This window comes from Lupinus angustifolius, chromosome LG09, assembly GCF_001865875.1.
Source record: "Lupinus angustifolius cultivar Tanjil chromosome LG09, LupAngTanjil_v1.0, whole genome shotgun sequence".
NCBI lineage: Eukaryota > Viridiplantae > Streptophyta > Magnoliopsida > Fabales > Fabaceae > Lupinus > Lupinus angustifolius.
The window spans coordinates 5,621,415-5,649,252 of record NC_032017.1 but is presented as its reverse complement, the minus strand read 5'-3'; the positions used below and the strand labels follow the sequence as shown (position 1 = coordinate 5,649,252).

The 27,838-nt window shown below is 32.2% G+C and overlaps 3 protein-coding genes across 7 annotated transcripts; 1 reads left to right on the top strand and 2 right to left on the bottom strand.

The window, feature by feature from the left end:
* On the top strand, positions 5,804–11,437 carry LOC109357295 (dnaJ protein ERDJ2A-like). Of its 3 annotated transcripts, none has more exons than XM_019601155.1 (12): positions 5,804–5,909; positions 6,766–7,024; positions 7,136–7,231; positions 7,346–7,466; positions 7,589–7,695; positions 7,806–8,023; positions 8,514–8,691; positions 8,774–8,893; positions 9,430–9,516; positions 9,874–9,984; positions 10,283–11,085; positions 11,312–11,437. In XM_019601155.1, the coding sequence occupies exons 2-12, from the start codon at positions 6,839–6,841 to the stop codon at positions 11,325–11,327; spliced, it is 2,043 nt and encodes a 680-aa protein (XP_019456700.1). In that variant the 5' UTR covers positions 5,804–5,909; positions 6,766–6,838; the 3' UTR covers positions 11,328–11,437. The 3 variants fall into 3 exon arrangements, with proteins under 3 accessions (XP_019456700.1, XP_019456702.1, XP_019456701.1); XM_019601156.1 differs by having other exon boundaries at positions 5,829–5,909; positions 6,771–7,024; XM_019601157.1 differs by lacking the exon at positions 11,312–11,437 and having other exon boundaries at positions 10,283–11,265.
* Positions 12,853–15,859, bottom strand: LOC109356709 (BTB/POZ domain-containing protein FBL11-like). The gene is made up of 5 exons (XM_019600196.1): positions 15,405–15,859; positions 15,186–15,266; positions 14,308–14,352; positions 14,156–14,224; positions 12,853–13,529 (listed from the first exon to the last, which is right to left on the bottom strand). Exons 1-5 carry the CDS (start codon positions 15,417–15,419, stop codon positions 13,350–13,352), a joined length of 390 nt encoding a protein of 129 aa, XP_019455741.1. The 5' UTR covers positions 15,420–15,859; the 3' UTR covers positions 12,853–13,349.
* Positions 16,209–26,936, bottom strand: LOC109356707 (BTB/POZ domain-containing protein FBL11-like). 3 transcript variants are annotated; one of them, XM_019600192.1, is made up of 15 exons: positions 26,697–26,935; positions 26,560–26,610; positions 25,948–26,068; positions 25,401–25,548; positions 23,935–23,984; positions 23,192–23,280; positions 22,992–23,103; positions 21,401–21,437; positions 21,146–21,297; positions 19,570–20,125; positions 19,173–19,454; positions 18,448–18,593; positions 17,435–17,782; positions 16,732–16,975; positions 16,209–16,264 (listed from the first exon to the last, which is right to left on the bottom strand). In XM_019600192.1, exons 1-14 carry the CDS (start codon positions 26,867–26,869, stop codon positions 16,820–16,822), a joined length of 2,421 nt encoding a protein of 806 aa, XP_019455737.1. In that variant the 5' UTR covers positions 26,870–26,935; the 3' UTR covers positions 16,209–16,264; positions 16,732–16,819. The 3 variants fall into 3 exon arrangements, with proteins under 3 accessions (XP_019455737.1, XP_019455738.1, XP_019455739.1); XM_019600193.1 differs by lacking the exon at positions 16,209–16,264 and having other exon boundaries at positions 16,734–16,877; positions 26,697–26,936; XM_019600194.1 differs by lacking the exons at positions 16,209–16,264; positions 16,732–16,975; positions 18,448–18,593 and having other exon boundaries at positions 17,595–17,782; positions 26,697–26,936.

Genomic DNA, 27,838 nt, shown 5'->3' with positions numbered 1-27,838 from the left:
ATATATATATATACGATGGGATCAACTCATATATTTATGTAGTGATTAGTATATGATAACATCAATTATTTCAATTATATTTATATTATTGATTAAAATAAATTTATTTAATTTTAATTTATTAGTATATTGTTAATGATTCATCCTTAATCATATAATAATTTTATACTCTACTTAACTACACATATGTCTAATTTCTCTTATTATTATATTGGGTCTCTATTATTATATCATGTGTATATGTGTGGAATGATTTTTAAGTTTGATTACAAATTCCTTTTCAAAATACTGCTACATGTATTGACATACTAAAACTACATGATTCTCTTTGCAAAAATAGAAAGGGGGAAACGTGTGAATGATTTTACTCTTATATGGTTAATTTGGAAGATGACAAACAATATTATCTTCTAACAAAAGGAACTTAGTTACATTCAAATTATGGACTTGAGCCATACTATATTGTAAATGTGATTTTTATCTTATGTTATACCAATTAATCTGTATTTTGTTAATTGGTGCTTAGATTCTTCTTTTTGTATAAGTTCATTTTGTCAAAAACTTGTAATTGATATTTTCTCTTATATTGAGTAGGCATTATTGTGCTTGTTTAATGCAATTTTGCTTATAGAAAAAAAAAATTTATATTCAGTCTCCTAAGTATATATGGCCACATACACCAAGAACTTGTGTGGGTGAACAATTGCATGGCAGAATAATATTTTTACATTTTCACACTAATTTTATCGAATGGAATCTCATAATTGTTTCACATTTTATCTTATCGGGTCTTTGTCATAAAATGTGAGGATTAGTCAAAACAAAATAAATTTAATAAAAAATTAAAAGATTATAGTCTTTGACCAATGTAATGATCAACACATTTTAACATGCATTGTGATTTTTTTTCCGTCTTATAAAAATATCATTTTCATATCTATATAGATTATACAATCATTAACTAAAGATTTTTGTCGTTTAGAAATCACAAGTCTTTTTTTATTAACAAAATGTTTTAAACAAACATTTTCATGTTTCTTTCTACGCTTACTTCTTCAGCTTATCAACATTTGAATTTTTTTTATCATTGTTTAACATGAGTTGATCACATCCCACTTTTAATAGAATAAGAAAGCATGTATGATCATTAAAAAAAATAAAGCATATATGATCTATGTTTCTTCATATTGTTTATTATAGAATACAATTATTAATGATGGCAACCACTTATCCAACTTTAGATTTATTAGATTTGATATTCCTCTTAGAAAGAGAGGAAAATGGGACTTTCAAACGGTAAGATTTATTTACTTTTATTTTTTTAATTTATCTATAATTTATATTTATCAGTTATTATTATCTTATTATTTAATAACAATTTTTTCTATATAATAAATTGTTTGGACTGATACAATATAGTTTCAGTTGTCAAGCAAGGGAGTAGACCCATATTCTTCATAGATACATAATATATAATTTTAAAATTAATATATTAATACAACTAAACCAATTGGACCCTAAATGTAATTTGGTTTGGATTGTACAATAAATTTTGGGGTCAATTTTCACATCCCATATTTTAACATACTCCATGGAGATACCCCATGAAGAAGGCCTTAAAATAATTTTCTTCTTCTTCCACTACCTTCCTCAAGAAGGTGAAATGTAATTGAATTGGAGTGTGAAAAAGAATTTGCTATCGATTATTCCAAATCCTAGCCCTGCATAAGTTTGGATAAATAATTTGTTTCAAAACTTTCATAAATGCTAGACCTAAGTCATAACCTATCTATAAGCAGCATAATTTAACTAGTTCCTGGAGACTAAAATGCACCACGTATTGCACATTAAGAAATTATGTTTGGGTAAGTTTTGTTGTTAAATATTTTTATTATATTTGTTTTCTAAGGTCTAATCAACATAGTATTAATATTATTTGGATTTGAATGGTACAAAAGTTGCATAATACAAATCGTATGATATTATTGACATAGGTCTCTTCGGTAGTAGACACAAAAATCTTTTCAACTTTTTAAAAAATCTTATACGGAGAGTGAAGACTCACATAAACCCAAATATTTCCTCTCATTCAAATTAGATATTCTCATTATGTAGCCATGAAATTATTGTTCATTTTATTTTGTGTTTGAACAAAACATATAAGATGTGGAACATGCATGATATATATTTTAGAGAAAAAGATGTATAAGATGATAATGTAATAGTTTTTACACAATCATTGTACTATCCATCATTCATATTTATTCATCCCTAATTTTTAAATATAAGTAATATAGATGAACGATAGATAATATATCGACTGTATATAACTTTTTATATCGATACTGTATAGTATATAAGTTAAAATTTATACTTTTATAGAATGTATGAATTTGGACCAAAAATGTTATAATGAAGCACGCAACTTAGGAATGTTCCTCCATACTGCAATTGATTGAATGAATTTGACTATATACGGCAACACCGTCGTTTAATTTGGTTTCTTATTTGACAATTAAGCATATTAAAATAACCACGTTCTTGGCTTCATGTGATGGCAACCTCGTGAGATGTTCAATTACAGAAATGAATATATAATTTGGTGTATGATAGAATCCAATGTTTGGTTTTGTGTAAAGAATCTTGTCTTGGTAGTAAAATGTTGGGGAGGCTTGGATTATTAAGTTCAGAAAAAAATGTATCCGAAATTGTGTAAGTTTTAGGTACATCTTCCATTATTCGTATTTTATTATTATTGACTCTTAAAAAAACAATACAAATGAAAAATAAACAATATATTAACTGTATATAAATTTTTTGTACTGATAATATACCTATAAAACAAGATATATTTGATTATGTATCTATATTTTTTGGTACTATCAATAATATCACGTCACATTTTGACTAAATAATTAATGGATTTTAGGTATATATAATTTGGTGAATGATAGAATCCAATGTTTGGTTTTGTGTAACGAATCTTGTCTTGGTAGTAAAACGGTGGGAGGCTTGGATTATTAAGTTCAGCAAAAATGTATCTACATAATAGTGTAAAATTTTATACACTATTATTATATTATTCATCATTCATATTTTATTATTATTGACTCTTAAAAAATAATACAAATATAGTAGATGATGTAACAATATTGTATTCATGTATTGATTATGTATAAATTTTTATACCAATAGTATACATGTTAAACAAGATATGTTTATTTATGTATCTATAATTCTATATTGGCAAGAATGGAACATTTGATTTTTGACAATATAGTTTCACTCTTCTATTTTCTTAGACATTGTTTTTTGTTTTCCATAGTTTAAAAGAAAACAAAATGTCCATAAAAAATAAAAAGAACTATATTTCCCATGAGAAATGATATAGATAACAGGACCTTAAAATGCTCCTTGAGCTACTGAATGCATTGTAGGAAGTGCATAATGTTACACTCAAATAATATAGATCATTAAACTACTAACAAAACACACCATGATTTTGCTGGAACAAAATTCAAATTACATCAATGATTATTAAATAAGAACTTAAAAATAACCCTCGTAAATTAGCTAGTGTCCCATCAAATGCTAGTTCAACAAGTATTAACACAACAAATGCTAGTTAAACAAATATTAACACAACAAAATTATTGGATTTACAAAGAAGGAAAAAATGTAATTGATTTTTTGTTGATTGAATACAAAAAATATAAGACTCAAGTATTTATACATAAATGAATGCAACTAACTAATCTAATAAGAGAAAAAGATGTATACATTTATAGTGTAAATTTTTTTTATACTATCAGTGTATTATCTATCATTCATTTTTATTCATTATTGATTTTTCAAAAAAATAATTCAAATGAACGGTAATAATACACTGACTGTGTATATATTTTTAGACTTTCAGAGTATAGTTTTAATACTCATCTAACAAAACTAAACTGGATGCAACTAACTTTCATTATTAAAAAACTAGATTACCAATATATGGGCTGTAGAGGTACAAGATGGGCTAGCTACAAACATAATGGCCCAATTAATTTATTTACTAAACTAATAAAAATGGCACACGGACAAGAAACTCAATAATAATAACCAAGCTTTCATCTCATTAAGTAAATTCTGCTAAAGATAATACTCTCATTCATGAATATATTATATTATCTATAAATGTTCACATACCTAGCTTAAGTATATTATGCAACATTTGATACTTTTGAGGTTCAATTAGTCCTATCAAATATTGTAAAACATGTTAAAAAAAACTAATTTGATTCACATTTGAAATTTTAGGAACCATTTTAGGTTTCTTTTTTGAAGGAATAAATTGATAAAATCAAAAAATATGATAGACTAAAATGAGTATTTACTCTTTTAACTATTATAAAGATAGCTTATGATTAAGAACCACAAAAACTTTAGATAATAGTGATTCACATAGATACTTCTCCACATAATTCTTTGTCTTCGCTTGATGTTGCTTACTTAACTATTAAAGGTTGACAAGATTCACATCTCTAAGTTATGATATGCATGTTCAATCCATTAAGCATGTGCATGAAAGAGAATGAGATGTTATCATAGTAAACATATCTTAGATAAGGGAATTGGATATATAATAAATGAGTGTAATTTCTATATATTGTTAGTGTAAAATTTTATACATAATTATTATGTTACCAATTATTTATTTAATTTTTTTTAAGAATCAATGATAATTAAAAATAAATTGAATAATTTATACTTATGATCTAATCTTATGTAGAGAATAATAGTAATGATATTATAAAAAGATTTAGACCATATTAATGCAAAAATATTTCTTACTAATATAAAAATATAAATTTAATTAAAAAGAATAAACAAATATATTAATTATTCTCTATAGGGTCAAATCAAATTTTAAAAATGGAAAAGAATTCAATCTAATTGATTTATTCTCAAAAGAAAAGTATATTTATGTAAATTCATTTATCATACCTTTTATGACTATATTTCTTAGATTTGAATCCTCACCCACATTTTACCACTTGAGTATAATACACAAATCATTTTATAAATGTTTCATCTTTTTTCCCATTTTTTCAAGAAAAGAAAAAAGATGTATACATTGACAGTGTAAGAGTTTTTTACACTATTACTTCATTAAGAGTTTTTTACACTATTACTCCATTATCTATCATTTATTTTCAATTATGTTTGACTTTTCACAAAAAAGATAAATAATGCACTGATTGTGTATAATTCTTTACATTGTCACTGTATCAATTTACCCTCTTTCTTCAATAACACTTACCCTTCACACAAATATTCGAAATACATATTTCCTTAAATGAAATTACCATAACGAATCGAATTATTTTTTTATTGCAAATATAGTACAAGGGTTTTCTAATATTTGTGTGAAGGGTAAATTTGTTTTTTAACTTCTAAGTAATAAATTTGTCTTAAATTTTGAAAAAACATGAATAAATTAAGAGTTTAAAATCAATATACTAACAATGTAAAATTTTTACACTGCTTTTATTTTATTTGCGAGTCAATGGTCAATGTTAATTAATAGGTCAATAATTTGATGATAATATAGAAAACACTTAAACTGACAGTGTACACATATTAAATCCATAAATTAAAAGCACATAATATTATATGAAAAATATGTAAGAGTTTTATACATTATCTATTATTACCAAATCATCCTCATTCATATAAATGTACAAATTATAGTGATATAATTATTACTATGTATAAATTTTTACGGTAAGTATTGATATATATTATTCTGTTATTTTATAACACTATAAACAGATCTTGTTGTTATAGTTGGTGGTGTAAGTAAGAAGCAGCAACCAGTAACAGTAACAATCCATTGCGATTCTGTTTCCCCAATTCCATTCAAGGTATTGAATTCTAAACCCTAATTCTTATTAACAAGATCGAATTACTGTTCCTATGTTCTAATTTCCATTTATTGTCTCAATTATTCAAATTTCATTTGATTTTGATATCATATTCATGGATGATAAAAACTAGGTTAGCTTTAATCGCTATTATATAACTGTTGCTTTCATTTCATGTGATTCTTTAATTCTTTTTTTTGGGTACAAACGATTCTTTAGTTCAAATTGTTGAATTTGTAGAACATGTTTTGTTTTGATTTATTATTCATGACTTGAAAACTGAATAGGTTTAATTATTGAAACAGAAGCTTATGAGGGTTGGAATTCTTTTTTATGTATCTGAATTTGGGTCTGTTTCTTTAAGATTTTTTATCTACAAAAAAGTGATTATTTTATTGAAATATCACTTTTGACATCTTGTACATTTGTTTGGTTGGGCTGCTAAGAAGAAGAAGCAAAATTCATATTTTTTTAAGAGGCAGACGATTTTTTTCAGCTTTTCAAAACATCACTTTCGTAGAGTCAACTTATTTTCAAGCCTAAAGAAATGGACCCTTTGCTTATTTAAACATAGAAGCATATAAGACTTGGATTTCGTTTTAATGAATGTGAATTCGGGGCCTGTTGGTTTAAACTTTTTCAAGTGATAATTCACTATTTTGATTAAAAAATCACTTCTGACCCCTTGCGCGTTTTTTTGATTTGGTTTTTACAAAAAAGAAAAAAAATGTATAAAAAATTGAAATTCAGCTTGTTTTGAGAAGCTATTATATCTTGGCCATTATTTTATGTTGCTTACATCAACATGTGGAAGTGTTTTATTTCAATACTGAAATCTTGTTGTTTCATACCTAAGGATAGGAGGCACCTGCTGCAATTGTAAGACCATACGTAGGCTCGTTGACATTGGAATTGAATAGAAGGTCCTTATGGCCGCATCTGAAGAGAATAGCGCGTTATTCCCAATCTTCATCCTCACTATGATGGCTCTGCCTTTGGTACCTTACACTCTGCATAAGTTATTCAGTTCCTTTGTTAAAGAGACAACGAGCATCCACTGCCGGTGTTCTGTATGCTCTCGTTCTGGCAAGTACCGCAAATCCATTTATAAGCAGGTGGGTGGTAATGTTACTGTCACAAATGACTCCTCATTTTTTATCCATTTTGTCAAATAGCCCATGTCGAATTCCACTAACTGTTATGGATTATATGTTTTACCTTTTCAGATTATAAACTTTTCGACATATACTAATCTCACCCTTGTGCTTCTTTGGGTCTCCATGGCTGGCCTAATTTATCACATCAAGCAAACTAATCATGAGGTACATTTCACTGCTCTTAATGAACTTCATATCTTCTTTGAGTAATGAGTAAATAAATGTATGTCACTCAAGTTTAATGTTGAATGATGTTTTACTGCTGTGTTTCTTACTCAGGTGCAAGTATTTGATCCATTCAGCATTCTAGGATTAGATTCCGGAGTTTCTGAATCAGACATAAAGAAGGCATACAGGAGGCTGTCTATTCAATACCATCCAGATAAAAATCCAGATCCAGGTTTTGAATCTTTCCTACTTGTGGCTATGCATTATTCTGAACTCTGTATAGGCATAGTGAAGAATGAAATACTTGGCAAAAATTGTGGTTAAACTTATATTTGTCTTTCAACTTCCTCTCAGAGGCCCACCAATACTTTATCGAATACATATCAAAAGCCTATCAGGCCCTGACAGATCCAGTGTCTCGTGAGAACTATGAAAAATATGGTCATCCAGATGGCAAACAGGTACTGGTTGGAGCTTTTTGAGACACTTTCTCTTTTTAATGTAGCAGGAGTCAAATTTGGAGATGCTCTTGCTCTTATCTATACCTTTGTTTTTTATTCCTTTTGTTTAGGGGCTTAAAGTGGGCATTGCCCTGCCTGCGTTTCTGTTAAGTATTGATGGAGCATCGGGGGGGATACTTTTGATTGGGATTGTTGGGATCTGTATTCTGCTTCCACTGGCGGTGGCTGTTATATATCTTACAAGATCAGCAAAATATACTGGAAACTATGTCATGCATCAAACCATATCAACCTATTATTATTTCATGAAACCTGCGTTGGCTCCAAGGTGTGGATTTCCTCTAATATGAATTACTGGATCTTATAGACATGCTAGCATTCCTACTACTATGAGTTGATTATTAAATGTTATCATATGCTCTATAGTTGTGATGTGGGGGGCATGGTTTTTACTACAAAATGGGTTTAAAGTCTTCTTTAGAGTTGATGTTAAAAAAGTGGCCAATGAGTGGCAAAATGGGATTACGAAATACAGAACTTTAGCTATAAATATTCTTTTCTAGTAAAGTTAACCACTGAACTAACTTCGATGTTAAAGGAGTGGCAAATGAGTGATAACTTGTTGACTTAATTACCTTCATGAATGATTAGTTGTTTCTAAACTGAAAGTGTTTTTTACTAATAATTTATTTTTATTTCATTTATAATTATAAAAAATAATAATTTCTTTTTCCTTGTAGCCTATTGTGTTCTCTCTCCTTTTACCTCGTCCTCCTTCATTTCCTCCATTATTTTAAAAATAAATTTTGGTTTTACAGCAAGGTCGTTGAACTCTTCACTAAGGCTGCTGAATATTTGGAACTTCCAGTTCGTCGTATTGATGAGGAGCACCTTCAGAGACTTTTCGTATTAGTTAGGAGTGAGTTAAACCTGGATCTTAAGAATATCCGCCAAGAACAGGCAAAATTTTTGAAACAGCATCCAGCTATAGTAAAGGTGACTTTTCCCCGGTTTATTTTTTTCTAATTTAGTGTTTTTGTAGGATTCATATTAATTTGCACCCGTTTTCTACATTCAGACAGAACTATTGATCCAAGCTCAATTAAATCGTGAGTTCGCTGCTCTGTCTCCAACTTTACAGCGTGATTTCAGGCATGTTGTTGAACTTGCACCACGTCTTCTAGAAGAGTTGATGAAGGTATGTAGTGTGTTTGATATAGATTTAGTTTAGAATACATTGTGAAGCAGTTCCTATTTGTATATTTTCAGTCCTGAAAAACATCTATCACCAGGAGTGAAAAAGAACAAATAAAAACAAGTGTACACTGGAGTACGGTCATTAATCAATCAATTACACTGAAATCTGTGATTTTGCAACACACCACTATTTACTTATGTTACATCCCTTACTATCATCTAATAGAACTTACATAAAAAGGGAACAGCTGAATGAATTTCAATTCCATCCCTATCAAACAAAAGAAAAATAAATAATTTAACGAGGTTCAATTCTATCCCTCCTCATCTTTTTGTTTTATATACACCTGCAAGAACCATAGACTACACCCATTTAGATTTAAATATATAGCCATTAGCACTTTTTTAAGTTGAAATCACTGTGCATACTGGCACAGATATTTTTCAAGTCTATCGAAAGTTTTTGTAAATTTATCTCAAAGAAGATGTTTGTTTATACACGCATCTCTAATTGCAGTTCTATTTTGTTGGATGCAGATGGCCCTTATACCACACCATCCTCATGGATATGGATGGTTGAGGCCTGCAATTGGTGTGGTTGAGCTCTCTCAGAATATCATTCAGGTACTAATAATTAGGTTACACCTTGCAGTACTGATGTTCTTCCTGTCATCCCTTCCCCGGTCTTGTACCAAAAAATAAGCTCCTCTGGAGGGCATAGAGGCATACTCTAGAGGCTTATCTTTATCGGAAGTGCAAGTTTTATTGATGTAACTGTTCTTATTCACTACCTCCATCTTAACATTTTGTAATTTCCAAATTGATAAATGGGGCATGGTTATTTCCTCATTTTCCGGCCATTTGCCTCTGGACTTAATTAGTTTTAAGTATGTCTACTTTACATTAATCTTGAATAAATATTACGCATAATGAATGGTAATATCATAATTTTTTATTTCTTTTGTAAATGTTATCACACAGGCAGTTCCTCTTAGTACAAGAAAGACATCCGGTGGATCTAGTGATGGAATTGCACCCTTTCTGCAGTTGCCTCACTTCAGTGAGGCCGTTGTCAAAAAGATTGCACGAAAGGTATTTTCATATTTTTAATAATGGATTATAGGCTAAGTTGTTGCGCAGTGTCATCTTTGCCTGTTATATAGCCATCTATTGTGAGCTGCTTCTTCATGTCCAGGTCTTCTATTTTTTAGATATTGATTGAAAGAGAATTTTCGTCTTGCATTGGTAGTCGAATAGATCAAGCTAATTGTGATAGAAGGATTTTTTTTGCCGTTTAGGATCCATAATTTGGCTATCTAACCAGGCATATAAAAGTTATCCTTGTTGTCGATAGTAATAGTTTAAAATCTAACCGCTCTCATATTTGCAGAAGGTACGCACGTTTGGAGAATTTCAGGACCTGTCATCACAGGAACGAAACGACCTTCTGATTGAAGTTGCTGGGTTTTCTGCTGCTGAATCACAAGATGTGGAGATGGTTCTCGAAATGATGCCTTCTATAACAATTGATGTAAATTGTGAAACTGAAGGTGAAGAGGGAATACAAGAAGGTGATATAGTGACCATGTATGCATGGGTCACACTGAAGCGTGGTAATGTCTTGGTCGGTGCCCTTCCACATGCTCCTTTCTTCCCTTTTCACAAGGAAGAGAATTTCTGGTTGTTGCTTTCGGATTCTGCATCAAACGATGTTTGGATCTCCCAGAAGGTAAACTACATGGACGAGTCTGCAGCTATTACCGCTGCGTCCAAGGCAATACAAGAGTCACAGGAAGGTCTAGGGGCTACTCTGAAGGAGATCAACGCGGCAGTTAAAGAAGCTGTTGCGAAAGTGAAAAGTGGGTCAAGGCTAGTGATGCGTAAATTCCAGGCCCCTGCTGAGGGAAATTATAACCTGACTTGCTATTGTTTATGTGATTCTTGGATTGGTTGCGACACAAAAGAAACCTTGAAGCTGAAAATTTCGAAAAGAAGCCGAGCTGGTACAAGGACAGGTGCCTTGGCTGAAGAGGGCTCTGCTGTGGAAGACAAACCCGAGGATGAAATTGAAGAGGAGTATGACGATGACATTGAAAGCGAATATAGTGATGACGATGATGAAAATGACAATAATAGGAATGGAGTTGCAGCAAATGGTAAGTCCCATATTGAAGGGAACAGTTCAGACTCAGAGTGAGTGATACTGAAGAGATTTATTTTGTATTTGTTTCTTGATTACAGTTTTTTTTATCCATATTAAGAACTTCATACCAAATTTACATACTATAGTTTTGACCCTCAGTGCAGGAAATGAAACGACAGAATATTCACTTTTTAGAAAGGGAAATTTAGTTAAAACTTGAATATTTGGCATTATATTCATGTGCCTTATAAAAAGTATTTCGATTATGGTATGTAGGGAGAATCTGAATTGATGGGACACGAACATATCCATCTAGCAGATATGAGAAAAAAGGATAGTATAGCTCTTCCCTTAAAGGATTTTGTTAAGGTGAATGTAAGGTTTTAGCATCTAGTTATGCTACTTGAACACTAATTACACACCCAAAATAGATATCTCATGTAAATACACTGCCTAGGTAACAACAGTATTTAGTCACATACACGAGTATGGCCCATTGCACAAGTCTTACACTCATAAGTGACATTATTATATTCAAGATTTTGGAGCTTGCTGAAAGCAACCATGGTGATTGCTCAGTATTTTAATAAAATTATATTAAAATTTCTTGATTTATAAATATTAAATGTGAATCAAATATTGCTCTCCAAAACACTAAAACTCATCAATCACTGCTATGTGGATTGTGTTCCAATTGAATTTTATATGTAAAACTTAAAAGTTGGACTTATCATTTAGAAAAGATTTTTAGCCCTCCTAATAGTGGAGATCAAAATCACCCGCGATCCAATTATTTTTCATATGTGACGACATCCAAACATTTTAATTTAACTAAAATAATGAATCATAATTTGCATAGGTCTTAAGATCTTACCACGTTCGGCAATTTATAATTTACGAATGTTAATACTTTACTCTTATATACTCCGCAAAATAATTATTTGTTTAGCAAGAAACGGAATCTTTAACACCAATAATATGCTCCTCAAATAAAAACAATCAATATGACACTTGACATTAAAACGAAAATCGATATGACACTGAGATTTTAAAGCAGGCAATGATCGCCAGAGTAGCTATGCAATGGTATCAAATCTAGTCATTAGGTGTGTCAAAAAATTTTGATCTACAGAAATTCAACTAAATTAATAAAATATACTTCTTTGACCAATCACAATTATTTGTTAGAAGAAATATCATTGGTCATTTTTCTAGAAGAATATATCATTAGTCAAAGAATGACACAAAAGGCACCTACACCTCTAAGTATGTTGTAAATAGGGCTAGAAATGAGCCGAACCGAGTCGAACCAAAGCTCAGCCCAGTTTAGCTCGATAAGGATTGGTTTGGCTCAAAACTCGACTCGAGTTCGATATGAGTTATTATTTTAGCTCGAGTTCAGCTCGATTAAAATTCATGAATTATTCGGTTCAGTTCGAATGGTTCATCTGGACAACTCAAATAATTAATTAAATTTAAAAAAAAATACTTCAAAAAAGTTATATATATATAAATATAATCTTGTTTATATATATAATAATAATAAATAGGTCATAATAAACTTAAAAATTAGTTTAATATATATATATATATATATCGAGTCAACTCATGAACCAAACGAGTCGAACTATATTCAACTCAAGTTCGACTCGTTTATTTAACGAGCTCAATTTCCAGCTCAAGTTCAGCTCATTTGGTTCATGAGCCAAGTTTATCGAACTAAATAATGAATAGATTTTCGAACGAATACCGAGTTGGTTCGGTTCATTGCCATTCTAGTCGTAAGCACCTACACTTCTAAGTATGTTGTAAGTTAATTTGTTAGAAGATATATCATTAGTCAATTTTCATACTTTTCCAGCATCATAGTCATACATAAACAATTATTGACTTCTCAAGTAACCTAACATCATTTTATTCATGGGTTAAAGAGAAGGAACATGAGATAATTAATACAAACATTTTTCAGAATAATCAATTTATAGCAGAAGCTACAAGACCCTCCTTCTTACCTGTTTGAGCTAGCTTGGTGGTCTTTGACAAGGGCAGTCACCACCAAATGTCAAGGCTTGATCATTGAAACAAAAAGAAGACCCTCTTTCTTTTTGATTGGTAGTCAATTCAGTCCGGTTTGTATCGGTCTGGTTCCTAGACCTGGAACCAAAAACGGAACCGGACCGATTGGTTTTTAAAAACCAATCCAATTATATTTGATGTTTGTGGTTTCGGTTTTATTTTTGGACCAATCTGGATTTGAACACCCTACCATAAAAAATGAGACCATAGGGTGATGTGACCACACAATCATTAAGATCTAAAGCCTTTCCTTCACCACTGTTCTGATCAGATCTTTGCTGTTCCATGTAAGAACAAGTGTTTCCACATGAACAGATCTTCTGCGAACCCCTGAGGTAGGGACTGGGAAATTAAATGCACATCTTTGAGATTTGCATCTTGCTATCTTCAAGGTACTCAAGAAGTATCTGTCACCATACTGCAGCATATGCCAAAAATAACAATAATTAGAACAACTAAAGCCAGCCTATGAAGCAACTATTATATTCTCACATTCACTTTTTTCACATCTTTTCTTACACTTCATAGCTCTCATAACATTTTTGCTTTGGAAATAACAGTGAATAGGTGATCAATAATTACAAAATTGGTGTTTAGAGAAAACGGTGTAAAATATCAACAAGGTGTTGGTCTAGTTGTGTATTGGTGTATGGCCCCGCTAGATCCTAGGATGACCAAAAAGTCAAGGGTTCGATTTTTGGGAGTGACACTTGTTGAGAGGGACAACCATGCACGTCAAAAGTAATTAGTTCCTTACCCAAATGGTGAGGGAATACCCTTGGTAGTACAAAAAAACGGTGTAAGATGGTATTTTTATAAACTTAACACTCCACCTCATTTCATATACTCCTCAACACCAATCTTTGGCTCAATTTACTATGATGTGACCAATTGTATCACACCATAGAAGTACAAAAGTATAAACAATGAGAGTAGTTTATAATCATTAGATTTGCATGGCATGATTAATGATTTCCCATAGTTTGGGATGACAAGTCAAGAACTTGAATAGAAACTAATTGCAGGAGAGGGATGATGACTTACGTTTGGAATATCAAAATCACCTTCCGTTGCATCGCATATATCCAGCGACAATTTTCGAAGCAATGGCATCTATTAGTTATAACAGAAGATACAATAGTTAGTACAAGTTTCATTCATTTCACAATCTAGAGAGAGAGGGAGAGAGATGCAACCTGTGAAGCAACATAAGAAATGAAGTTTCTTTGTAGCCCAGGCCCCTGCATGAGCATGGCCATACCAATAGTAAATAACTAGTTTCAAGAGAGTTCTTTATGAACACAATTTGAAAATATGATTCAGAAATTCAGAGAGAACCACAAAGCAAATGTTAATTTTTCTATTTTAAAAAGGAGAGGGGGAAAGACAAATTGGATCATAAAGCTTCACCCTGAAGAATACCATATACTTTAGAAAGTATACTGAAACTTGCCAACAAAACTCCACAAAACAAGCCTCGGAGCAGAAAGAATGACATTTAATTGTTAGATTGTAATTCTAAGTGATCCGTGTTTGATCATCAGAAACAAGTATTCAATGCTCACATAATCATCCGATGAGATGTTTAGGTCTCTAAAATAGAATTACAAATAAAAATATGGATGGGACAAGTTGTGCTGCACCGATCAATAAACTAGCAAAATTCTTATGGAGTAGTACTCAAAGAGGGTGAACCTTAGCACAATGGTAAAGGTACGTATATATGTCCGCCATAGACCCCACCTAGTGGAAGCCTCATGTACTAGGTCACTCTTTATATTTCTTTTTAGGAGAGTAGTATTCATCTCACATAACCTTCAATGATATTATCTAATGCCATATACTAACTGGAATTCAAATCCTGAATTTAGGGAAAATGCAACCAAAATAATGCAACAAAAATCAAAATAATGACTGGAATTTCAAGACAAGCAGAAAATCTATTATTAAGATGGAAGCTGACCAATTAGATTTTGACGGGCAAATATGCCATCTGACCACCATTTAGATAATTTATATATACATGCAAGATGCAAAAAATGTATACTAAAAAAAAGGCTTATGAAAATCTCACGTTGTGACGCAGCACGAGATCCTCAAGAGCTTTGCAGTCAAGAAGAGCAGAGACTCCATTTGCTGTAACTTCTCCACACTCCTAAACAATAGGTTTCAAAGCAATTAAAAACACACACACACAAACCCAAAGGATGGTGTGAAATAGCTTTAAAATAAAATAATCTCATTGTTGAATTATTAGTGTTAGTTATTATTATGTTGTATTTAGCTGTACTACCCTTGTACTAGACATGTTTGTACTTTCCCATCAAAAATAAGACCTCCATGTACAGTGCAAACACAGAGGTAAGGGTTATCTCTCAATGACTCTTCTCTCTCTTCTTTACACTCATGAACAAGATATACATCCCTTAAGCGATACTTATTTGATACATAAAATCAAATGAAAAATGAAATGGATTGTCATTAATCAAGGGATAAGCACTCAATTTTCATGTCAAATTCTTGAGCAGCACATTTTCTGAGGTCCAACAAATGGAGACCAATTTCTCCACTATCCACCTGCAAGTCTTCCACCGGTATAAAACATTTATACATTCTTATAAAATTTATCAAGGGCAGAAGATGACAGCAGCTAACCACATATTGCTTGGTTTCTGGGAAATTCACTTAGGAAACATATTCATATTACGTAAAAGATAAATCCATTCTGCAACAGCATACAATATTTATACTTATAACATTTCTCAAGGCCAGAAGATGACAACAGCTAACTACATATTGCTTGGTTTCTGGGAAATTCACTTAGCAAACATATTCATATTACGTAAAAGATAAATCCATTCTGCAACAGCGTATGACTATATATATACACTGTCATGGAACAACTACCCAAAAAACTTAGCTGTTATGTGAAGGCGCATGAAACTTGCATACTATATCATGAACCAACTCTGACAAAAGCTTCAATTGTTAAGTGAAGGCACATTAATGGCTTTTTATCATGTCTCAAACATATATCAATATGTTACAGGCATGTATCAGGTAATTCTAATTGTTTCTACTGAAAATATTAACAAACCTCAATATGAATAGAGATCAAGCCTGGCCATCCACCAGAAATTATCTGTTGAGAATCTGTAACAATAAATAACAACATTGATAAACATGTAAATCATCACCAGTTGACTAAAGTAGCAGTGTTTAAAAACTGTATTGCCCCCCTGTGATCCCAGTTCTCTCTTTTGCTATTTTTACAACAGAATTCTTTGTAGCATAGAAGTTATTGAGAAGACAAAGATTGACCGCTTCGAGGCACGTGTCATAGAATCACGTCCAAGTGAGTGAAATCAAGTGCACTTGATCATCCTTAAGGAGATTTATTTGGTGGAGCAGCTCCATTGGGAATTTGGGATGAAACTAGGAGCTTGGTTATGTTATAGTGCAAAGCCTGTGGTCTTTTTAAAGGGAGTACTGATATTCTCTCTCCTTTGTCTAATTACTTGTTTTGTAAGAAGGAACTCTTATCCTCCTAACCCTTTATAACATTCTTTCTGTCCTAGTGATTTTCTTCTGTTCTAAAAGATAAAATAATTGATTCTAACCTGAGTTAAGTAGAGGACATCCTAGCAATGAAAGCTCAACCAAATTGCTGCAGTTTTGCGTCAGAATAACCAAATCATCATTGTTCATCTAAGGGGTTACTCTTTCAAGCCTCAACTTCCTTAGACTTTGCATGGAGAATTTGAAGCTAGACATGGATATATCACCAAGACAATAGCACAAAGATAATGCTTGCAAGTTTATCAAGGATGTAACTATGTTCATCACAACAATATCAGATACTACCTGTGAAAAAAGAAAACAACAAAGAAAGCAATACTTGAAACTTTAGAAATGTGTTACAACAAATGAGAACTAAAAAACATATAAGCATACATAGAGCAATGTAACAGATGGCCAAGTAATAGCCAAAGTAAGAAACATTATGCATTTCATACATGAATATAATATTATAGAAGAATGGGAAACGACATTTTATCTATGACTAGTGAGACTAATTCAAAAAATATAAGCTTTGACTTGTCTGGTTGTAGAAGCCAATGATGATGGAACAACATGAACTGTAGAAGAGGAATTGCATTTCAATTAAATTAAATAAATTGGAAGTAAAAGTTTTTTCCCCAAAATTAATTGAATGAAAAAGTTTCTCTGCAGTTTTTTGTACAATGACCAATGGAAATAATATTTATATATTCTTCAGGGGGCAGAAAAGAAGCTAAGATCCATAGGGAAAATAACTATTACCTGAAAATGAAGGCTTATTGTTTCTAGCAAGGGACAGATTGCAGGTAATCGCCTCAATGCATATTCACCTAATGTTCCACCTAAACCTACACTGATGGTCTTTAATGACATCAGTGCAGGTTCCAGAGCACTCAAAAAGAAGGTAGAGAAACCCCATCCAACTTCAACTTCTTCCAATGTGCACTCCTTTTCCAACTCAGCATGTAGTTCTTCATGTGAAGTGGAAAAGCTAGATTCTCTCTTTACAATACTGTTGTCCTCTTGGAACAAATTTTTACAACCTCTCGCTTTCAGACATTTTAAACTTGGATTTCTGTGAATAATATAAGCTAATGCAGCTCCAGAAATCTGCAATTTCCCCAAGAATAAAAAGGAATTAAGCAAATCAACTAATCATAAAGAGGCAATGCCAATAAGGAAGAAACATACAAGATATTTACAGTCCATGGTGTCTCAATTAGCAAAAAATGCATGTGCATGATATAATGGTAGAACCTTGCATGATAATGGGGAACTTTGTATGATATAATAATGGTAGATTATTTTACATTGGTATGTACCGATTAGATAAAATAAGCTTACAGAAGATAGTTGTACGAAAGAATAATTTGAACTACAGAGCATGAAATTGAACAATGTACTGCACAAATTTCACTTTGCTTTAATAATTAAAGCAAGAATTCAGGTAATAGGGTTTAATGTGAACTTATACTATTCAACACATCTAAAATATAAATAGGGATTGAACAGGAGAAGCATATAACTTGTCTATTAGCCAATCTTTGTGCAATTTAATGAGACTTTATACACCATGCTTAGTATTTTTACGTGGAAACAGGGCATGTAAGAAAACACTTGCAGTTGTATATAGGAATGTAAGAAAACAAGCCAACCACAGTTCCTTGAACTTCGACTAACATTTGAGTTTCAACAAAATAATATCAACAAATTCTATTTTATACCACTGTAAAGACAGACAAAACATTCCAGCTTTCATTAATTAGACGACAAACCTTAGTGTTTGAGACATCAAGCATCTTCAACGAAGAACCTATGAAATTATACAATGCCTGGTCAACCAGGTTAGTTTCCCTCAGGCATAAACTCTTCAAAACTTGTGTTTGAGACATTAGCTCTAGTAGAGATGACTCACAAATACCTACAGAACAACTAATTTATTATATTTTTCTCAAAGTAGGACTAAAAGTTAATAAAATTCTAAAATATCCCTCTGAAATTAACAGCACATGCTGCAGTACAAGCTGTTTTCAATGATCAAGCATAATTAATTGATCAGGTTAGGATTCAAGTGACTTCTTTCACCTAAAAAGTGAGTGAGACGGAGGAAAACATCTAGTTCTTCATTGCGCAATAACTCAATTTTAAGGCCTAACATGTCAAAATGTCACAAGGGTAACCTAGGCAATAGTATCATTACTAATACTAGACTCAACGCTCAAGTATACATTGTATCAAAAGCATGAAGTACCAAAAATCTAGAACACAAAATTTGGTAAGCCAAACTTTCTTCATTTATCAGTCCTCTTTGACTGTTTAAATCATCTTCACATGAAGATTGATCTACATGGGGTAAATGTATATTATGCTATGCATCAATAACTTTTGAATGTTAAACAGGCAGCCAGCACAAGGTATTGAAAACTTATACAAGGAGAGTATTTACAGATTCATTTTAGCAGTTCAGCCAAATGAATAAACAAGAAAAGACACAACTTACCCCTGCAGCCACCCACATGGAGTGTTTGAAGATTAGATGCCACAGAGTTCAGATAGTTGTCTCTGGAATCTCCAGAAAAAAAGCTGCCACTATCAGAAATAGCAGAGGAAAGAGCTTGAACTGAATTTAAACCAAATGAGGTATCACAAACCATAAGTGAATTAAGTTTTTTACATCTGCGTATGAGATCTGATATGCCAATATCAGTTACTGAAATGCATCCTTTAATATTCAGGTGGCACAATGAGACACAGAGTTTGGAAATATACTGGAGACCAAGATCTGGCATGGACCCCAACAAAAAAAACTTCATGTCATCAACAGAGACAATAAAAATATAAAATTTGGACAAAATCATTAAGTCCGTCATGAAAAAATTTCACCAGAGAAATCTTACCACATACATCAGTTCTTCCTTCCAATGTGAGCTTCGTAACATTAGAAAGTGGAGGTCCAGATTTATTAAATAACATGATTTCCACTGCTTTATATTCAACACTAGAGGACTCTGGTACTGGTGGTATCACAGCAGGACTAGAAGATAAAACTGTAACTTGTGCTGGTAACACTGGAGTAATATCAACAGTCAAGTCAATTTCGCAGATAAAAGCGCACTTTTCCAATAATTGAAGGAAACCCATTGTCCTAATGTTCAAAAGATAAGCTGCTTTGAATACTCTTAACGAAGGAAAGGATTTGCAGAAGCAATCAACAGCTTCTTCAATAAGCAATCTTTGACACTTTGAGATATCCACTTCCTGAACTGCTTCAAAGGTAACGGTTTGTAACTGTCTTTGTTGAAAAGCACGTCTATCTCTTACACGATGTCTAGAGTTAGTAAATAAATTTTCTATGATCTTCTTTAGTGTGGGATCTGTTAGATCTGATGAAGGGATCAAAGACGAAAGTAGAACTGCATATGTTATTTGTGGACAATCGAAAAGGTTCAGTTTCTGCATGCAAAGAAAAGTTTACATCACAAATCATCAATCATGACAGCATTCCCAATAGATCATCACGAACTCCTTGCAGAGAACAGAAAGACAAATTGTCCAAGACTTGTATACAAAATCATGTGCCTGAATAGCAGTTGCAAATGCTGAAACCAAATACTGAAAGCAAATACCAGAAGGAATGGATAGACACTTTCAACAAAATATTGAGTTATGGAATGTCAAAATGCCAGAGACATGGAAGTTAAGCAGCTAGAAGAATTAAGAACCTTATCACTATTCACAAGAATGTTTCATGAATCTCGACTGACTTGACATAAAGTGAACTTATACCTAAACAATGCTTATCTGGTCAAACAAGGACCACACAATGTTTGTGTCATATTTTTGTCCACCACATCAAAAGATGGTGTCGTCTTAAACTTATGTACATCATACTAAATTGGTATGGACGATGGAGAGAAATTGCCTGTTCATTTTCTAATTCTACTTAAAACAATATCCAAGTCTTGATTCCACTAGGAGGAGTCAGCTAGCTACATGGATCAAACGGCACTATAATGCTAAATCATAAATCATGTACATTGACAAAAACATTGATCTCCAAATCTTTCTTAATTGTTTCACCTATGGTTTTTCTTGCCCCTCTCTTCCTCTAGAAATTGTACTACCCTCCATTTAATCTACTCTCTTTATTGGGGGGCTTCTAACGGTCTCCTCCACAAATGTCCAAATCACATAAAGCACGATTCTCTAATTCTACTTAAAATGTTATAAACAATGCATTGCAATCTGTGAGCCAATGAAGAGAATAGTATAATACTGTAAATGCTAAGTATTGAAGGCTCCTTTTGTTTTTACAAAATGATACATCCTGTTTTTACTTGTCTTTCTCCTTTTTTTGCTGGTAAAAGCAGGCAATACTGTAAATTCTAAGCATTGAAGGCTCCTTACCTCAAATAAACTTACAATCATAAACAAACTCAAAATCAATAAGTGGCTTTCAAGTATTAAATGTACCTTTGAATATACTGTCAACCGAATCCTGAGATGTTGAAAGTCAATATACCCTATAGTATCTTGTGAACCCAAAGTTGGAATATTTAGTTGTATGAAAATAGAATCAATGCTTTCCTCAGCCAGATGCCTAAAATGAAAAGAGTTTCTTTTTCCTGTTAAACAAATATAAAAATCACCTAACGTCATCTAGGAACACCTATAGAAGGATAAATACTTTTCTGTGTTTAAGGTAAAAAGGCTCAAAAAATGGTTTACCTGCAGCAAACCACAATGGCAAAAGGCCCACACGAATCTGTTAAGGACCAAAAACAAAAGATCATGCAAGATTTAAGTAGGCATGACATGGTAAAATATATAGCAAACTTGTCATCGATGGCAAAGCCAGAGTTAAGCTGGAGAAATATAAATAAAAATTAAGAGCATGATTAATTCATAATTATTTGTCAATAAATTAACTAATATAATAATTACGTTCACATCATATTGATGAAAATTTAATTACATATGGAATTACTCATGGAATTACTCATGGAGTATATATATACACATTTTAAAAATCAGCACAAACTTTCAGGAAGCTTGATGTATATGTGAGGAAGGATCAATATCCCCCATTTCTTCCAATGCTTGTTCCTATCTAGGATTTGTAAATGGTAATATCCAACCATGTTCAACAACAGATAATCGCATTTCATGAGTATGATTATTTCATAATAAAATATGGTTGTTCTCTTACAGTATTGTCTTGGTCTTTTGTAGGCTTATAAAATAGAAGAGACAATATGTAATTTTTTTACTAAACACGTAATGATTAGAGTAGTTTGGTATTTTTTGTCACAACAGCATGTGACATACCCATGAGCTAAATGACAGTGTCTACAGCTTTAACTGAACTAAGATCATATGAAATATAATCCAAAATCAAGCCGAGCTCCATGTAAGGAGATTCTTTATGTCAAGAACCAACTCTCCCAAAAGCTTAAGTTGTTGGCTGATGGCATGTGAAAGGTTTCTATACCTGACACTTTAAGCCACTATAAAGCATATGAGATTGCCAGCTTAACTTAAGAAGTGGGCAAGTTCCCTTCTATATCCAAACACGTATAGCAACAAACCAGCATATTCAATCAAAGTGTGGTGGCAAGTGTCAGAAACTTAGAATATTAGGACTCTTACTGTTTTAAGAACTTAATTATGTTAATAGTGTCACTGGGCTAAGCTTTAGTTGGAGTACACTAGTATCTGACCTAAAGCATAAATAGGAGTATTGGGATGTGTTTATCACATCGTCATAACATGTCACGGTATTTCAGAGTTCTATTTTTCTCCTTTCCATCTCTTCCCTATAGATTCAAAAGTAATTATCATGAACTAACCCTTCCAAAAGCTTAGGGTGTTAGATGAAGACACATGAATGGTTTCACAAATCTAAGACGCCCTCATGCAAGAGCTCTTTGGGCTTCTTGAAGCATGGACAACGCAGAGTCCCACCTATCTTGTGCTAAACTATAAATACTTATTAGAAGAATGGGAGCCACAAGGATTGAACCCTATACCACTTGGTCATAGAGGCTCTGATACCATGTCACAAAGTAACTCTCCCAGGAGCTTAAGCGGTTAGGTGAAGGCATATGAATAGTTTTATATATATAACGGTGCCATAAATAACATGTCATTGATAACATTCAGATTTGAGCAATATGGTGAAGGAATAGCCTGTTGTATTGCACATAAAAAGGAAAAAAAGATGACTCGGTAGGACTCTTTCTGCCTGTATTTTTCTAGCCAGACTGTTTCCATTAAAGAATTTCAGGCCTCAATATCAATAATAAAACATATAACTCACTTGTTTTAAAATTCCATTGCAGCTGTCTTCTGCTTCTGCTTTGCTTGGGCTCTCCAAATTTTCCAAGTTACTTCCAAGCCAAAGAAGAAGTGCATCAGCAAGATGTACCTCACTGTCAAGATACTATAACATTAGCATTTTAAATTTATATGCCAAATTACATAGTGTTGAATCAAGCCATTCTTAAATATTTTGTCAACCTTTCAACAGTCAAGTGAGGGTGCTTCACTGAAGATAAGAGCATGTCATATGGGATTTTTCCAAAAGAATTACAATGTGTTGCCCACATCTGAAAAAAAGAAAAGTCATCTATCTTTTTTGTTTTGTTTTTGATAAGTGAAAATCGTCTATCATCTCACATTAATTAAAAATCTAAGCATTGAATTATTGAATAAAGCAAGAAAAGAAATGTTACTATCTGGTTTCCTCAAAAGTAATTACCACACCCCTTTCAAGCCTAACCAAACATGACAAGTAAATGAGATGCACATAAAAAATATATCACAAGATAAAATGCACTGCAAATGGCTTTTATATTGGTAACAAAAGCAAATATCACTTCATGGTACCTATCATGAGGATGTACATGTACAGACCGCAAGATAAAAGACACAGCAATGCATGACAAAATCAACTCAGTATATAAAGGGGCATTCCCTCTAATATCATGTTTTATGAACTCATCATGAACAACCAATTCTAAAGAAATTCTACAAAATGGGCGCCAATATAGTGACGTATAAGCAAACATTTTAGCAATAACAATAAGCCCAAGCAGTAGACAAGTAAAAGCACCTCATGAGATTTATTTGTGAGGAAACATAAGCATGCATGATTAACAATTGAACAGTCATTCCAACCAGGACTACTACTATATTTATAATTAAGGAGAAACATGAGTTTTGGTTGCTCAAGCTCTAGTGAATAGAAGTTGCACACATACAAAATTTCTTGCCAGGTAGCTCATACATGAATCCAGGATAAAGTCAGTAGCTGCAAAAGCAGTGCATTAAACACATGTCAGAATGAACCCTTTGATAATTTAAGCCAAAAGTAAACTATAATTGACAAAAGTCCTGCAGTCTCAGGTTATTCATTTTTTATGCTAAAAATATAAAATATATTTTTATAAAAGAAGAAATTCATCAAGACGAAGAGGAGAACAAATTAAAAGGAAAAGAAAAACAATGACAGAACATTTCAATTTCTCAACAATTTGGTAAGGGTAACACCTTCAAAAGCCCATGGGCATTACACCAAAGAGGCAAAGACCTAATCTTATCCCATAACAGGTGGTCGACGATGCGAGAATTATGTTCCAACCAAATACACGAACAAGTGGTATACATTGCACATTACGCTACCACAAAAAGAAATTGGCATCTTTCCTTCTCCCAGTGAACAAAAAATCGTCCAATAGTCCAAGGACCTCGGGTAAACCCAGTAGTTATCGAAAATACCAAATAAAGCATTCCATAAAGAAGTCATCGGTTTATCAAGGTCATCAAAGGAAGGTCTGATCAACAATCAGGTTAGGAATTGGAAGTAAGATTTACATGAAAAAACCCTGGAAGGAATAAACTCAATCAAGAGACCAAATCCGAAGAAACCCAGAGTGGATCAAGGAGAGCTAAAAGAGTTTCCAATTCGAAGGACTTCCTATCATTTAAATTATGAAAAGTAAAATACCAACATAAAGTGGAGTCTTGAACAATTTAAAAATTGTGAATAGGATCATTACATAAAGAAGATAGACTATAAAGTCATGGAGCCACACTAAAAGAAGAATCTCCTAACCAAAGGTCCTCCTAAAAGTTGACATGAGAACCCATTACTTACCCTGAAATAAAGTAAAGACCTAAAGATAGTATAACCATTAAAAATAAATTTCCAGGGGCTGAAATGAGAAGCTTGGTTCGCTTAAATTAGTGACCCACCTGTTCTAGTCTAAGCTATTTGTCCTTCAGATATCCTAATGTCATAAGAAATGAGGTTGTGATGGAACACAGCATAGCCATTCAACTGCAAGAGTCATATCATTAGACCCCATATTGCTAAGACACGACCCCCTTCCTTCTTGGAACAAGGGTACGCTATTCATATCTGTAGCCAACTAAAGAAAACCCCTCATAAATCATAATCTTTTTTAGTCAATCAATCACTCCCACTGGGATATAGAAAAAAGATAAATAGTGAAGTGGAACTCTAGAGACGACAATGGATGGGTTATTCTGAGTTTCTGACCCTTGAAAAAAAGCCCATTTCAAATTACCAAGGTTCTTCTTCGCAACGGAATCCCAAAAAGAAGTGGCTCTTGCAGTACCACTTTTGGACATTTTAATCTTCAACAAAAGGTTATCTCAAATCTGAAAAGGAAGCATTTGCATTCATTTATGAGTCAAATTTTACCATGTTCAAAGCCGAACTTCCAAAATTGAATCAAATCCTCCACTTGTATTTCTGTTGATTGAAATCCTTCAGATGAGAGTGAGAATACCTCAGAAAGCCACATCTTACACTTTAAGAGAAGTGTCTCCACTCCAAAATAAAGTGCACCCTAAGACATACAAGAAAAATACCAATAGCACTAGCCATTAGACTGTGAAAACGATAAACGAATTACTGCTATAAATTTGAACTCCCAAACAAAAGAAAGAATGTCAACATTACAGTCATGGATTGCCTGATCAATATGACATTTTGGTAATGTTTGGTGCGAAAACTAAACAGAATGAGAACAAGGCAGAAAATTTTGATCTCAAATTTATTTATTAGCATAGCCAAAATGTCCTACTTTCTCATATGTTGTCCTCTTCTCTATACAGAATACACCAAACACAGAATAGAACATATGTTATGTCTTCTCCTGACATGTTTACTTAACTAAATCTTTCTCTTGTACCAGCTAGACTGGAAAAAATAAATGCAGAATGCATAATTGTTAAAACCAACATACCTCATAAAGAGGGACGAAAGTATCCGACACAATATCCAATGGACATCCATTGATATGCTTAAGAATTTGAATAAAAACTTGCACATTCCACTTGATAGTGATAGAGCCCAAGCACGATTCACTACACAGTCCAATTAAAACAGCATGATAAGAAACCAATGAGAAAGTAAAACTAACAAATTTTCGAAGCGTTTGATTCAACAGCATTATTAAGTATTTATCACATGAGATGAAGTCTTATAACATTCTCATAAGCTCTTCTTAGCTTAGTTCATAAGCTTGTCTAGTAAGAAGAGCTTATAGCATATGGGTGTCCAAAAGAGCATATAAGCTAAAGGGAGCACTAGTAAGAGATACTTTAGGTTTAGGATAACAGCTTATTTCATAGCTGGTAAAATTCCGGTATGTTTTTGTCCAATAAGTTCATTCTCGGAAACAGTCTCTCCATTTACGGACACGGATAAGGCTGCTTATATCTACCATCCAGACTTTTTTTCCAATAAGTTTGTAGAGATGTTTATTTATTGAATAAGCACTTAAATAAGTAATCTATCCAAACAAATGCATCCATAATAAGTTCATAAGTGATTTTTACAAAATCTAAATTTCTACCTGAAACTTCCGCTGAGGAGGCCTCGAAAATACGAAGAGTGTTGAACGAGACTGTGTAACAAAAAAACAAGATAATTAAACTTTGATTAGAAAGAAAGAAACAGAAATTAAAAAAGATGAGTGAGATTGAAGTAAACCTATCGCGGAGTGCGTGAACTTTGATTGTATTGAAATTGAGAATCGTTGGAGAATTCAGAGTAAGAATATCTGTAGTGGATATCAGAATCTCTTCGTTTGGAGAATCAGTTTGAGTTTGAATTGAATCAGGGTTTGTGCAAACAAGGATAACTTCTTCTGAACTTGAATCCATGGCATAGCATCGATTTTTCTTCTTTAACAATACAGTGAAGTAGTGAACAATGAGAAAGGTTAATGCATAGACTAGGATATGCCTCCTAAGTATGACTCACCATTTTGTTTACTTTTCTTTTTTTACTCGAACCCGAACCTTGCTAAGGATAATTAAATATGTACACTTGAATTAACCCTCTTGTTGATATTTTGTTTAGTTACTTTAGTAAACCCCTCCTGTTACTATTTTTGCTAGCACAATAAAAGTACTTTTACTTTAAAAATTTAGATATTTGTTTATGAATGAGGTATGTTATGGAATTCAAGCAAGAATAAAAATGATATTTATTATTATGAGAAAAAATAAATAAATGTTGTTCTTATTTCACGAGAAATGTAATAAATTATAAAATAATGTGTGAAACCTAACTAAGAATAATGTGTTGCTTGTCATCAAGGTTGTTCTTAGTTACAAGTGAATATGTTATTTCCGAGATTCATAGAAAATTTTGGCGTACTATCAATGATATATTTCACTCTTATGCTTAAAGAATTAATCTATTTTGAAATATGCAACGAATATTTTTTAATAAGTAGTTCACTAAGAATTAATTAAACTATTAATCTTTTGATTACATTAAGAATATAGTAGAGTCTTATAAGTTCAACTTTTTGTTGCTAATGATTCACATAATATTATAGTGTAAAAAAAGATAACTACATAAGTACTTCATGATATTTATTGGCATTTTTTTTATCAAAATTTTAAAAAATATATTTTATACAATGTAAATAGACTTTTGGAGTATAAATAGCAATATAAAAAAATAACATAAATAATTAACAGTCTTTAATAAGCATATGGGCCTTATATTACTTGTTTTTAATTTTTTATTAATTTCAATTCTATAAATCTCTTCATTTAAACTTATTTCATATAATTTTTTCTGCTAATATTGAAAATCATTTTTGTACGATAATATTTTCG

Bases quoted from the DNA above. Each gene is read 5' to 3' on its own strand.
- LOC109357295 (XM_019601155.1), top strand. From the start codon at position 6,839: ATGGCCGCATCTGAAGAGAATAGCGCGTTATTCCCAATCTTCATCCTC. The intron at 7,467-7,588 runs GTTTTGAATCTT...ACTTCCTCTCAG, and splicing joins AGATAAAAATCCAGATCCAG to AGGCCCACCAATACTTTATC. The intron at 7,696-7,805 runs GTACTGGTTGGA...CCTTTTGTTTAG, and splicing joins GTCATCCAGATGGCAAACAG to GGGCTTAAAGTGGGCATTGC.
- LOC109356709 (XM_019600196.1), bottom strand. The intron at 14,353-15,185 runs GTGAGATTTTCA...ATGCTCATGCAG, and splicing joins ATCTCGTGCTGCGTCACAAC to GGGCCTGGGCTACAAAGAAA. The intron at 13,530-14,155 runs GTAAGTCATCAT...CATATGCTGCAG, and splicing joins GTGATTTTGATATTCCAAAC to TATGGTGACAGATACTTCTT.
- LOC109356707 (XM_019600192.1), bottom strand. From the start codon at position 26,869: ATGGATTCAAGTTCAGAAGAAGTTATCCTTGTTTGCACAAACCCTGAT. The intron at 20,126-21,145 runs GTACATTTAATA...CTTTGCATGCAG, and splicing joins GGTTGACAGTATATTCAAAG to AAACTGAACCTTTTCGATTG. The intron at 19,455-19,569 runs GTAAGATTTCTC...GGTCCATGCCAG, and splicing joins AGGAAGAACTGATGTATGTG to ATCTTGGTCTCCAGTATATT.